The sequence below is a fragment of the Lepidochelys kempii genome, chromosome 5, assembly GCF_965140265.1.
Source record: "Lepidochelys kempii isolate rLepKem1 chromosome 5, rLepKem1.hap2, whole genome shotgun sequence".
Classification (NCBI taxonomy): domain Eukaryota; kingdom Metazoa; phylum Chordata; order Testudines; family Cheloniidae; genus Lepidochelys; species Lepidochelys kempii.
The window spans coordinates 45911883-45926297 of record NC_133260.1 but is presented as its reverse complement, the minus strand read 5'-3'; the positions used below and the strand labels follow the sequence as shown (position 1 = coordinate 45926297).

The 14415-nt window shown below is 40.1% G+C and overlaps 1 protein-coding gene across 3 annotated transcripts in view; it reads left to right on the top strand.

Annotated features, from left to right (window-relative positions):
• SCAMP1 (secretory carrier membrane protein 1) overlaps window positions 1–14415 on the top strand; it is a 93511-nt gene that overhangs the window by 56860 nt on the left and 22236 nt on the right. For all 3 annotated transcript variants that reach the window (XM_073344152.1, XM_073344151.1, XM_073344153.1), the window contains exons 6-7: window positions 4408–4567; window positions 11007–11108. In XM_073344152.1, coding sequence (XP_073200253.1) covers window positions 4408–4567; window positions 11007–11108 — 262 coding nt within the window. The remainder of the gene's footprint in view (window positions 1–4407; window positions 4568–11006; window positions 11109–14415) is intronic.

Below are 14415 nucleotides of genomic sequence, written 5' to 3'. Positions count from 1 at the left end.
TTTTCTGATATTTATCATCCTTCCTCAGCTTGCAGTGCTTTTTCACAGCTTACCCAGCTCTTCAGGAACTTCTCTGCCTCCACAAGGTCCAGGGGCCCCTGGACATAATGGCAGCCAGCCCCAGTTCTGATAAGTTCAGCTCCTTGGTAGCTGCCCAGCCTCTTCTAAGGCCAGAAGAGTCCTCCAGTCTGTTTTCAGGTGTCTGTTTCTGTTTGGTAGATTTTAGAGGCACACCTTTTTGCATTATTGTCATTGTCTGCATGTTGCCCTGAGTAACAGATGCTTTCAGTTTAACACCTTGACCCTTGCTCTTTCCTTAGTGACAGGCTGTTTTCTGAAGATCTTAATTGACTTGGTTGCCAACCTCCATCTTTATCTGTAACTCAATGGCATTTTCATTCAGGGACCCTCAGTCCTCCCAACTGCTAATATACAGGACATGGTGCTCTGGTGTCTGTCTCAACTTGGTTTCCTGATTAAACTGGACCTAGTCCTACTCTACTCCTTACAAGAAACTTCCCTGTTTGCATGTGGTCCTGAATATCTGTTTGCAGATGCTTCGTTAGTTTCAGTCCCTGTCTGTTAGTACAGAACCTCTGGCCATTCCCTGTAAGGAGCAGTCTCCAAAGATGCTAGTACACTTAACAGCCTGTGTGGATTTAGTTCTATGGGCATGAATGTATCTCTGGCCTTTGTTATCCTCCCTTTCCATTTAGTGGTCTCTGTTATGTTCATCTGTTGGGTTGTGCCTCGCTAAACTAGAGGGCTTTTCTTTCCCTGAACTCCCATGTTTTTACAAGCTAAAATAATAGAACAGTGGTGGCTTCTGTCAACAACCAGGGGAATTTTCTTAGCACACCCCCATTTTTCAGAGCCATACTTCCTGAGAATTTGGGTGGAAGCCTATCTTGGCTTCCTGAGGGCCTGTATCTGGTGGGCCACAATAACATCCTTGCAGATTGGCTCAGTCACAAACTGTGTTGGGAGAAGGGAGTCTTGATCTTAGTTTTCAAGGATGTTTACCAGAGTCTGAGGCACACTCTGTTGTGTTGATTATCTTGATGGTGTTTGCCAGACTTCCCTGTTTGTGTTCTTGGATGTTCAACTCCTGTATCCTCCTTTTATGATGCTTTATATAAAGTTGGAGAGGGGATTTGGGATGCCATTTCCCTCTTCTGACTAGGAGCTTAAGGAATGGCAGGTTGGACAAACATCTTATTTTTGCCTGCTCCATGGTGGCCCCAGTGCTGCTGGTTTTCAGACCTGATGATCTTACTTAATAACCCCTTCTCTCCTCCCCCCCATCTCTGTGGACACTTGCTGAGACCCAGCACCTACCATCTCAAGGGCTTGTGCACTTCCAACTACCTTAATCTGAGGCTGGCCGCATGTGAATTGAGCAGCACCATTTCTTCAAGCATGGTTTCTTTGCTGAGGTTACGTGTCTGGAGAGCATTGTATGTTCTGGATGATTTTCATGGCCTGGTGTCACATCAGGGATGTTGTTACCCTGTCTTGCTGGCTCCAGGATGTTTCAAACTTCTTTCTGACAGGATTCAAGAAGACCAGAACTTCATCCTGTAGATTCAGATTCTGCCCTAAGAACAGCCTTTCTGGTTTGCTCCCTTTATTAAGAGGGTCTTCCTTCTTGTAGTGGGCTCAGTCAGGAGAGTGGGTGAGCGTAAACATTTGTAATCTGTCTGCCATACCTGCACATCTTTGTGGAAAGATGGTTTTTCAGCATTTTCCAGGATTAATTTACAAGGTGAATACTGAATTCTACCTGAAGTAATCCATTCTTTTCTCAGAATGAATCTATTCTGCCTCATGACAAGAGGCTTCATCTGTTGGATGTTAAGTTTCTCAGTCTTGTTCTGAAGAATTTTGAAGGTCAAAATAACTCGGGGCAACAGCTGAAGCTGCTATGTGAGTCCAAGGCTGTGTTCTCAGTGTGTGAACAGGCTTCCTAAGCTTGTCCATGGGCAGTGAATACTTAAGCATTCATTTCCAGGGTGGCAACCTGGTAGGCTCTCTGCTTTTTCTACATATCACTATCATCTGGGGTTATCTACTTCCCAATTTCCTGCTAGTGGCACAGTAAAGTAGCTTCTCCTCATGCAGGATATTGTTTGCTGCATTCACTGTCTCTTCCCTAATCCACTATTGTAGAATAAGAAAAGAGGACACCAAGACCAACAATTCCTGGAAAGAAAACTCCCCTCTCTAAGATCTGAAAATTCCTTCCACGCATTTTTCTTCTCCTCTGACAGCCCTCATGGACCCTGCCACTTGCTGAATTAAGTAGCAGGCAGTCATTCCATCTTTACTTTTAAGGATGTTTTATGGCTTTGCCTTGAACCAGTAGGTTTTGGGTACTCTGTTAAAATTACAAGGCAAATTTAAATGCATTTAAAAAACAAAATAGATTAGGATTTTGGTATAAGTGAGGAGTCCTCATTTTAAAGAGTGATTTCAGGAGTGAGTGGCATTGAGCACTGTTCTTTATGTACTAATAATAACAGATGTAGACTGTCCTACTGGGTTGAGGGAGAAAGGAAAATCTTATTCTTTGTATAGTGTACTCTGGCAACGGCCCTTCTTTCTCCAGAATAATAATGGTAAATTTTAGACTGTTCAAGCAGAGGTTATTACAAAAACTGCTGTAGATGAATTTCTTTTCATCAGAGATACCAGATGGGTAGTTCTGCAAAATGAAACCATCTGTTTATCCACAAAGTAGGTGTAGCACAGGCAGCAGCAGTGCAAGTTTTCCTTCCAACGGGCTTCAGTGTTTGAGAGGGAGCTCAGGGTTAACAAGGCTGTAAGATATTAATTACAATGAGGATGCATGTCTGCTCAGAACTAGACTAAGATCAGTAAGAGCATATCTACATGGAAAAGTTATACCAGTAGACTCTAACTCTAAACTAAACTCTGAATTTTAACTGCAGTAGTTATACCGATATAACTCCCAGTGTAGACGCTCTTATTTGGGGATAAGAGTGGCTTTTTTCGGGGTGGAGGTGGAGGGGTTAGATTATGTTGCTTTGGAAGGTGGTGGTGATCTTTCGGTAACTGCTTACCAGGTCTGGATTTGAAGGAGTAAATAGGGTGAAAGGTGCTTAAAACTACTATCCAGAGCTTAAATTTAGTAGTCACCCCAAATTAGCTCTCAGTTAGAGATAGATTGCTTGATGTCTCTCCCATCTCACACAGTCATAATTACTGCACTTTGCCCTGTGTCCCCAAGGCCAGTGTCTCCCTTGTGTTGGCAAAATTGTTCCTGATTTGGCCACTGGGGAGTGCTGAAAAGAGAGGCATGGACGTGTCTTCATCTACCCTCTGGAGGCTGATAACACGGACTCTAATGTTCTTATCCTCAGACCACCTGGAGAGTAAGAGTTCCAGTGTGTCTTGCTTCTGCTGTGCCTTCTCTGACCTGAAAAATCTAAATACATTTTAATTAATTCTTGGGTTATAATGTTGGTTTAAATTCTTTAACAAACCTTAGAAAAAAGCTAACCTCTAATATCTGTTTTGATATCTCTTACTTGTTAGGCCACTGGCATGTACTAACTAAAACAGGAGACTGGGAGCTATAGTTCTGAGTATTAATAAGGTGACAGATTTCTTGTTGTTATAAGAAATATTAGAACATACAATATGAATTTATGCTTTTATAGAATTAGTTCTCAGTTTTTGTTTCAGTGTGAAATACTTTTTGTGTTAGGATACTAATTTGCTATATTTCATTTGAGAGATAGCATAACATTTGCGTTAAAAGGATTTATGATTTGTAATTTTCTTTTCAAATGAGAATTTCACTTGCTAAATACAGACTACTTTGTATACTTTAAGAAGCTTTTTAAAAAGACATGAACAGTGCAGACCTTCTGTATATCTAATAATAGGGTAGCATCATGTTCTTGTACATATTTACTGGTCTGACTTTCAGAGAAAATAATTAAACGGTATATAAGAAGGTATTTGCAAAGATTTGTATCCAGTAATTACTGTAGCAGATGTGTCAGCAACTGCAGCTGAGAGAACTTTATCTATTTAACTCTTTGATGCTATAAATCAGTACTTGCTGGAAATCCTGATATACAGTGCCTCATTTTTGTGAAAACTTGAAATCCCCCCACCCCCAACTCTATACTACATATTATTTTTTCTAAAAATCTTGAATGTACTTGTTCAAAGCTTAACTACACTGGGAGCTTCATCATTACTTCAGACAGTTGTATGACACTAGCAGACTAGTCTATTACAGAGATAGGATGTTGATATAAGAGTGATGTGATGTATTTTGTTTAAAGCTTTTACATTTATTTAGGTAATACGTCAACAATTGAAATATTTGTTGCATAAACTCAGGTTAATGCAAACTATTTTTTTGTTCTACAGTCCATGCAGTGACACTGTTTCTAAATATCTTTGGATGTTTGGCCTGGTTTTGTGTTGATCCTGCACGAGGGGTTGATTTTGGATTGAGTATCCTCTGGTTCTTGCTTTTTACTCCTTGTTCATTTGTCTGCTGGTACAGACCACTTTATGGAGCCTTCAGGTAACGCCAATCTGGTTTTGAATATTTTTATGCATATTATGCATTTTGAAATGTATTCATCTTTAAGTAGAATTTTACTCAACTTAGTTGCCATATTAACCTGAATTATTATTATTAATTATTGGAAGTGGCGAGTCATATTAACTCACTTGCTGCATCCAAAGCGTAAACTGATGATGAAAGGCTAGCTTAGGAAGCTAATAATTAGGAATGGCATTTTTTAAAATGTATGTAACTACTGATACAGAACTGATATTGGTAGGGAATGGATGACCTGGTGTTGTGGTAGCTGGACTTCAAATATCAGGAAAATTCTCACCAAGCTTCTATCCTATCACTTCTAAAGTCACCACCAATTCTGAATAAGTATAATATTTAAAATTTAAAAATGTAAAGTGCTGCCTAAATATAAAGTTTCTAAATAAGCTTCATAAAATAGATTTAAGTAATCATACATTGACAAGTTAACTGCCACTGTATGTCTGCAACAACATGAGACGTTACTACAAATATTAAGTGCAGCTTATTTTCATTTTTTATTTTCATCCTAATATATTGATTATAAAAAGCAGTTGAGCTATCTGCTCAGTAAGCACATTCAGTGAATATCTTTTGATGGTACTATAGTTACACTGGTAACTCTTATCTGTTGTGGTTAATTGACAAAAAGAATGCATCAGTCTGCAAATCCATATTCATGATTGATGTACATTAATCAAATTAAAATGGGGAGTAAGATTTTATCTTTTATTTTAAGAAATCCAGAACTCTAATGTGAGACAGTAAATTAATCAACAATCAAACTGAGTCATTTCTTTCAAAAAGTAGTGTCACAGTTAAATATTTTAGAGCTCTGGATACAACTAAACTGTGTATGTGAAATATACTTTTTTTGAGTTTTGATTACTCTTCAGAGCTTATCAGTGGATTTAATTTGAACTTCGATCAATACTGTGTTATAACATTTCTTTTTGTATTAGGATTTAACAAATAATTGCAAATTGGGTAAAGGTTTTGATATCTTGATAATATATACAAGGTTCTCTTGGGGGCTCAAATGGTCTGTGGGATTTTCTTTTTCTAAAAAACAGTGAAGTGGCCAAAGGAAAAATATAAAGTTTAAATATCCTTCATAGCTCTCATAATTCATTTTTTTCCCCCTCTCATGTACATGAATTAAGGAGCAGTTTCTATCACAGTTGCATTCTAACTCTGAATGTTCATGATTACATATTTTTCAGCGGTCCCTTTCCAGCAAGCACTGAACTGCCTTTTTCTCAGCAAATACATCTTGATTTAAGGTCTGGTCTGCACACACACTTACACTGACATAACTAAATAGGTTTTAATTCACAGTTTGTTTTGTGCAAATTTATGAGTGAGCACTTATTCCGAAATTCTTGATTGCTTACCCTATTCATATCATAATGAAGCATTATATTTTTACTGACTTAAACTTTAAAATTCTCTTCTTTCAGTCCTATATTTCGATAACTTAGGCAGCTGCTGTGTTCTGTATATTTTCCTTTTAACCAACAGCATAGCTTTCCATAGATGTTGTTCAAGGGATGATGTGGTTAACTAAAAAGCAAACTTAGCTGGAAACTTAGCTTGATTGATTAACAGTGAACCCATTATAGGTATATAATCAGCTGTAGAGGATAGGGCGTGCTGGGGAGCCTACATACATAAGGTTGAGGATCCCAAGGGCTTGAGGACCACCTGGTGATTGGAAAACCAGTATGATTTGGAGCTGGGGGCTGGAACTTCCTGCTTCTGAGCCAGTCTGCCCACACTTTCCAGGATAAGGCTTATGGAGGTTGATCTGGGCTGTACAGGAGGAAGACATGGAGAGAGTGGTGGGTGGTATCAGGCATCCCAGCTTTCTCTCAAATGTGTACGCTACTCTGGGCTTCATAGCTACGGCTCTGCTTCCTACCCAGCAGAGCCAAGAAAAAACTTCTTTCTTTTAGGTTTTAAAATTCTTGGCTCTAGACAGGAGATCTCACTGTGAGCACCCAGTGATGTGTTTCACATTCCTCTCCACTTTTTCCCCTACCTCAGCGCAAAAAAAAGTTGAATTTTTTTTTTAAATGTTTTTTTTTTTTTTTTTTTCAGCTTGTATAGAGGCATCTCTTGTCCTCACAGCTCTTAACTTTGCTTTACCCTGAGTCCTGAACTGGCATACCAGTTTTCAAGATAATCAGATTCTCCATATTTGGATTTTAGAGAAATTTGGAAATTGGACTTTAAACAGAAACCCTATTGCAACTTTAATTTTGGAGTCATGGTCACTTCTCTGTAATGCAATTGACTCATTTGATAGCATGCATCCTTATAAGAAGGATATTATTTCGGGTTCAAGGTCCACTCATAGGGCTAATACCCAATCACATATGAAATGTAAAGGTGCTGTGTGTGTGTATGTGTGTATGTGTGTATATATATATATAGAGAGAGAGAGAGACACACACACACAATATCCTTCTAAGATGCATAGTTTGGCTTAAGGCCATGGAATACATGTGATTGCATTGGGCTTCCATTTTTTACTTAGGGCTAGTCTGCGCTACAGAGTTAGGTTGGCTTAACTACATTGTTCAGGGCTGTGAAAAATTTCATGCTCGTGTGATGTAGTTAAGCCAGGCTAAGGCCAGTACAGTGATGGAAGAACCCTTTCTGCCACTGTAGTGTCTACACTGCAGCATTACAGCAGCTCATCTACAGCTATGCCATTGTAGTGTTTCTAGTACTGACATTAGTGTCTGTCTTTTTCCTGCTTAAGCAGGAGGGCTGCATGCGGACCAAGAATAGACATTCGTGTTTTCCTCAAAACAGCAGAGGTGAGGCAAGGAAGTTACAGTTGTGCTGCTGAGCATCCCCTGCTGATTCTTCTGCATTCAGTCTCCTTCCTTCTCTGCCTTATACTCTATGCAAGTGAATGTTTTGTGTTATGCAGTGTGAAGAAGTCAGAAGAGGTTGCCAGGGTTGGCATGCATCTTTTCTTCTTTAACATACAAGGAAAGAAGTAGGAAAAGAAGAGGTAAATAAGATGCATTGGAGTGATGTTGACATATGGAGCACAAAAGAACCTGAAAGGAATTCATAAGGAAGCAATAGAAATGATCAGGAGGCTGAAGAAATTGACTTATGAGGAAAGATTAAAAAAGCTAAACATGTATACTGTTTTGACAGAAGAACATCACTTATGCAGTCTTTCAGAACCAGATCTGCTTCTTTTGGTCCTGTTTTTAGTCCCCCTTTCCAGATAGTGAGTATATAAACTGGTAGTATGAGGTATATGAGAATTTTTTGCTGCTAAATGGTTCTAGTAGTGTGGTTGAAAATGTAACTGTAGAAATGACATATTGTGGTTCTGTGTATATTATGTCTCTGACTCTATATCAGCTGTTCTCAGCTTGAAAATTAAAGGTATGGATTTTTTCACCTACCAGCCTTGCAAACTCCAATCAGAGAGTTAACCAGAGTTCTCTTTCTTATGCGTTATCCCCAAAATTATTCCCTCAGAGACACCTATGCAGCCCCACTATATTCTGTGAGTTTGTACAGGTGTAATTGAAAGGAACTTGGTACACAATTCTGTTGAAGACGCACAGATAGGAATAGAGTCTAGTTTCCCCTCTCAGAGCTTTGTTGGCTGTTCAATAACTATGGAGGCAAAACCAGTAAAGGCTTGTTTTTGTCACTGTAAGCAGATACAAAATTAATCTAAGGGTAGGTTTATGCTTATGGCAGCGTGCAGAGTACAGACACTGCACACCCAGCTAGGATGGGTATATATTAGCAGTGTAGATGATGAGGCACTGCTTAGGCAAGTAGAATACAGACATGCCAGAAACCTATGGTATATATACCATTCATGGCTCTCTAGACGCCAAGCAGAGTTTCCTATGACTACACTGCTCTTTTTAGTAGTGTAGTGTCCTGCTGCCTCCCTGTTGCTGGAACCTTTCTCCTCTTTCTCCCTCCTGCCAGAGCTTTTCACTGCCATGTGTAGGTAAAAACACAGTCTGGACACAGCCTGCTTTTTACTGTGGAACGTAGTTATACGTACCCGAGACACTGCCACAAGTGTAAACAAGGCCTAAAGGTGGAAGGCAATCTGAAGGTTAAAGGAAATTTGGGTGAAAATGATCATGAAATGATAGATTTCATGATTCTAAGGAAAGGAAGGAGTGAGACCAGCAGAATAAGGACAATGAATTTCAAAAAAACAGACTTTAACAAATACGGAGAACTGGTAGGTATGGTCCTATGGGAAGAAGATCTAAGGGACACAGGAGTTCAGGAGAGCTGGCAGTTTCTAAAGTAGACAATATTAAAGACAAATTATCCCAGTACAAAGGAAAGATAGGAAGAATAGTAAAAGGCTAATATAACTCCATCAGAGCTTTTCAATGATGTAAAAATCTAAAAGGGATCCTACAAAAAGTGGCAACATAACAAGTTACCAAGGATGAGTACAAAAGAGTAGCACAAGCATATAGAAACAAAATCAGAAAGGCTGAGGCACAAATGACTTAAACCTAGGAAGGGACATAAAAGGCAATAAAAAAGGTTCTGTAAATACTTTAGGTGACCTGATACTCAACACAATATTAACAACAAGGGTGAAGAAATGCAATCCAAAATAGGGAAAGAACAGTTAATTAACATTTAAATAAATTTGAAATATTCAAGTTGGCAGGGCGTGATGAAATTCATCCTGGGGTACTTTTGGAACTAGCTGAAGCAATCCCAGGACCATTAACTATTATCTTTGAGAATTCATGGAGGATGCATGAGGTCCCGGAGGACTGGAGAGGGGCAAACATAATACTTATCTTTAAAAGGGGGAGCAAAGAAGAACTGTGGACTAGTCAGCCTGACTTTGATACCTGGAAAGATACTGGAGCAAATTATTAAACAATCTGTTTGAAAGCACCTAGAGGATGATAGGATTATAAGGAACAGCCAACATGGATTTGTCAAGAACAAATCATGCCAAATTAACCTGATTTTCTTCTTTGAGAGGGTTACTGACCTAGTAGATTGGGGGAAGCTGTGTAGGTGTGATATGTCTTGATTTTAGTAAGGCCTTTAACACAGCCCCATATGACATTCTCATAAGCAAACTATGGAAATGTGGTCTAGCTAGATGAAATTACAATAAGGTGGGCGCACAACTGGTTGAAAGACTTTACACAAAGAGTGGTTCTCTATCACACTGGGGGGATGTATCTAGTGGGGTCCTAGAGCAGTCTCTGACCTGGGTCTGGTACTATTCAATATCTTCATTAGTGACTTGGATAATGGGGTGGACAGTATGCTTGTAAAATTTGCTAATGACACCACGCTGGGAGAGGTTGCTAGCACTTTGGAGGATAGGATTAGAATAAAAACAACCTTGTTAAATTGGAGATTGGTCTGAAATCAACAAGATGAAATTGAGTAAAGACCAGTGCAAAAAGTACTACTTTTATGAAGGAAAAATCAAATTCACAACTACCAAATGGGGAATAATTGGCTAGTTGTTAATACTGCTAAAAAGGATCTGGGGGTTATAGTGGATTACAAATTGAATGTGATGCAATTACAAAAGGCTCTTATTCTGGTATGTATTAACGGGAGTGTTGTATGTAAGACAAAGGCAGTAATTGTCCTGCTTTACTTGGCACTTGCGAGGCCTTAGCTGGAGTACTGTGTGCAGTTCTGGACTCCACACTTTAGGAAAGATGTGGACAAGCTGGAGAGGGTCAGGAGGAGAGCAACAAAAATGATAAAAGGCTTAGAAAACCTGAACTGTGAGGAAAGGTTAAAAAAACCTGGCCATGTATGGTTATAGAAAAGAAGACTGAGGCGGGGGGCCTGATAACAATAATCAAATATGTTAACGACTGTTATAAAAGGATGGTGATCAGTTGTTCTCCATGTCCACTGAAGGTAGGACTAGAAGTAATCAGCTTCAACTGTAGCAAGAGAGATTTAGGGTAGATATTGGGGAAAACTAGCTATAAGGATAGTTAAGCACAGGAATAGGCTTCCAAGGAAGGTTGTGGAATCACCATTGTAGGAAGTTTTTAAGAACCGGTTACACAGACACCTCTCAGGGATGGCCTAGAAATGCTTGGTCCTACTTCAGTGCAGGGGGCTGGACTTGAGAACTTTATGAAGTCCCTTCCAGCCCTACCACTTCTATGATTCTAAATACAGATAAGCAGAATTAAGAAGATGACATTTTTACATAATCACTTTTCAGAGTAGAACCTCATGTAGATATAAAGAATTACCATTTGGTGTTTAAAGATGGTCTAAATCAGTCTATAAAATCTGTTCTCCAATCATTTGTATGGTTGAAAAAGTTACTTCGGTAATGTAGTTGTGTATTTGAATAGGATTTTAACTTCCTGACCAGCTTCTTTAATGTTTTCTCTTTCAGGAGTGACAGTTCTTTCAGATTCTTTGTGTTCTTCTTTGTGTATATCTGTCAATTTGCTGTACATGTACTCCAGGCTGCGGGATTTCAAGGATGGGGTAACTGGTGAGTGATTAGCTTTATTCAATTTTGTGTTCCATATCCAAGAATAAAACTGGTGTTTTAAGTTACAATAAAATCTCAGTGTAAACGGCAATAGGTGTATGCAGAGAAATAATTTAGTAGCTAATATTTTTCATTTGGCGTTTTGGTGATGAGGGGGCCAGATATCATTGTAGAGTGCCCCTTATTGTCGTAAAAATCTATCCCAAGGATATCTGGAGAGGCAGGTACTCCTGATATTAGGGTGACCAGAATGTTATTTTTCACCCTAAGTCCTTAACTGTCCCAGTTTCATATCAACTCTGCTCAGACATCACATTGACGGTGTTTATGGATCTGATTTGCCCTACGTTTGGAATAAAACTAAGAAAAGAAATCTTAAAAATAACTTGGGTGGTAATAACGTACAGAACAAGATTTAATGTATTCACTAATGTAATTTTCAGTTGTGCTTCACTTGCAATAACTACATTTCAATCAAGCAGACGTCTGTAACAACTTCAGTTTATATTAACATATTGGAATGTGAAAACAAAAATATTACATTGGGATACCTTGCTAACTAATGGCATGCGTCCTGGCTCCTCACTTTTAAAGGATTTAGAAACAAATGATACAAGGAAGTTGTAAGTGTTCTGAATTGGTGAGAGTATGTGTGCTTATTCCAGCCTTGGTTCACATTTGACGGTAAATTTAAGTACAGTAACTCCTTGCTTAATGTTGTAGTTATGTTTCTGAAAAATGCTGCTTTAAGCAAAACCAATTTCCCCATAAGAATTAATGTAAATGGGGGGAGGGGCGGAGATTAGGTTCCAGAGAAATTTTTTTCGCCAGACAAAAGGCTATAAAAGGCACACTATAAGTTTTAAACAAACAATTTAATACCATACACAGCAATGATGATTGTGAAGCTTGGTTGAGGTGGTGGAGTCAGAGGGTGGAAAAGGGTGGGATATTTCCCAGATAATGCTTTACTGCTAAATGAACTAGCGCTCAGCTGAGCCCTCAAAGGTTAACACATTGCTGTTAATGTAGCCTCACACTTTACAAGGCAGCGAATGGCGGGAGGGGAGACAGCCTGGCAGAGAGACACTGTGTGTGTGTGTGTGTGTGTGTGTGAGTGAGAGAGAGGCATGCGCATTGCCTCTTTAAGTACACTGACCCCACTCTAAGTACACTGCCTTTTTAAGTAGATCAGCAAGTTGAGACAGCTGCTGCTGCCAGCAAGCTCCCTTCATCCTGAGCCCTGTACTGCCCCCCCTCCCCCCTGGGTTTCTGTGGAGATGGGATAAAGGATCAGAGGGGGACATCCTGACATTAGCACCCCTCTTCCCTCCCTTTCCCTCCCCGCCCTTGCACAGCAAGCAGGAGGCTCCCAGGAGCAGCTCCAAGGCAGAGGGCAGTGGGCAGAGGGACAGTTGAACTGCCTGGCAATTGATAGCCTGCTGGGCAGCTGCTGCACAGGGAACTTAGGGGAGCGGGTTCCAAGCCCCCAATAGCTTGCTCCAGTGGGCTGCTCTTTCTGCAAGCAGTGGACAAAGCAAGCAGCTGCCAAATAACGTTATAAGGGAGCATTGCGCAACTTTAAACGAGCATGTTCTCTAATTGATCAGCAGTGAAACAGCATTAACTGGGACGACTTTAAGTGAGGAGTTAACCGTAGTCTTGCAGAAGATCTGGAGGACACTCGGAGCCCAAAACCTTTTTCCCTGCAGCAGTAGCTGTTGGGGAGGCACATGTGCCCTGTGCTGCCTCATGGTCCCTCCAAAGGCTATATAAAGGCACCACCCTGAACCCTCTCAGTTCCTTCTTCTTGCCACTGGCCTATGTTAGAGCTCTCTGTGCAGTTCTCTCCTCATCGTTTATTTTCTGCATCATAGCTATTTGCTGAATCTTTGTAGTGTAAATGGTTAGTACTTGTAAGTATAGTGTAGTGTTAGTTTTAGTGGGTTATGTAATGTTTTCTGGATTTTAAGCGCTGCTTGTGGTGTGAGGTGTCTATTCCTACTAGTGACCTGCATACATGCTGCTTATTGTGTCTTGGTGAGGAGCACATTAAGAAAAGGCACAATATCTGTCCTCCTTCTTGATGGGGAGCCCTTGACAGACAATCAACTTTTGTCTCGAGAAGAACCATTCTGTCTTCATCCTCTCCGGACAGTTCAACACTGCTGACTTTGTCTTCTCCAGTCCTGGAGGATTTTAAATCCTATCAAGACTTAGGAAAATGGCTACCGCCCTAGGTATTGAACCTGAACTGGTACAGGAAAATACCCAAAGTTACTGAATATCTTCCAAGAATCTATGCCAGGAAGGGTGTAGCCTTCCTGATTAATGATGCCCTTCTGCAACCGGAGAAAACCTGGCTCACACCACTCCAATAGCCAAACATACTGATAAACAGTACCATGTCCCATCTCAGGGGTTTGTGGGTTTTTTACTTCCACCAAGCACCAAACTCCCTAGTTGTCACAGCTGCTAATGAGAGATCGTGGCAGGGGAAATTCAAGTCTACCCCAAAAGAAAAAGTGGCTAAGAGACTGGATGCATTAAGGAGAAAGATTTATTCTACTACTTTGCTCCAGATGAGGACAGCAAGCCCTTCTTGCAAAATATGATTTTCTTAATGGGGAGCTGATGTCAAAGTTGTCAGACAAATTGCTGGATGATATGAAGGAATCATTCAGGGCCTCATTAACTGAGAAATAGGTTGTGGCAAAGACTTCATTCCAGTCTGCTCTAGAAGCTGCATATGCTTCCTTGAGGACTGTGGCCTACACAGTTATAATGAGAAGGGCATCCTGGTTTTGTGATTTTGGGATAGCTCTGGACATTTAGCAGTCTATTGAGGACTTGCCTTTTGACGGTCAGTATCCATTTTTAGACCAGACTGGTGAGGTCTTGCTTTTGGGTCTTGTGCTTGCAACAGAAGGCAGGGTTGACCTCACCAATTGTAAACATTTTGGCTATCTGCAGTACTGGATGCAAGATTCCTCCCTTTTACTGGTCTGTTGTGCACCACCAGTTGCCATTGTTTAAAAGTTCTAGTAGGTCCAATTTGGAAAGCCAGCAGACAAGGGAATTGTATATTCTGTTTTTTAATCAATATAGTATCCTTTTCTGATATGTAACTTCCTGCCAGTTTGTTGATGCTTCAGGCTGCATGATCCCAGAGCACTGAATGTTGTCCAGGCCTTTGAATCATACTGTCTAATCTGCTGTCTCTCTTAGGGTCAGTACCCCCTATCTCACTGGTTTTGTTTGTTTGTTTTTTCTTTTGGAAAGTTTTTTCATTATGCAGAATCATTGT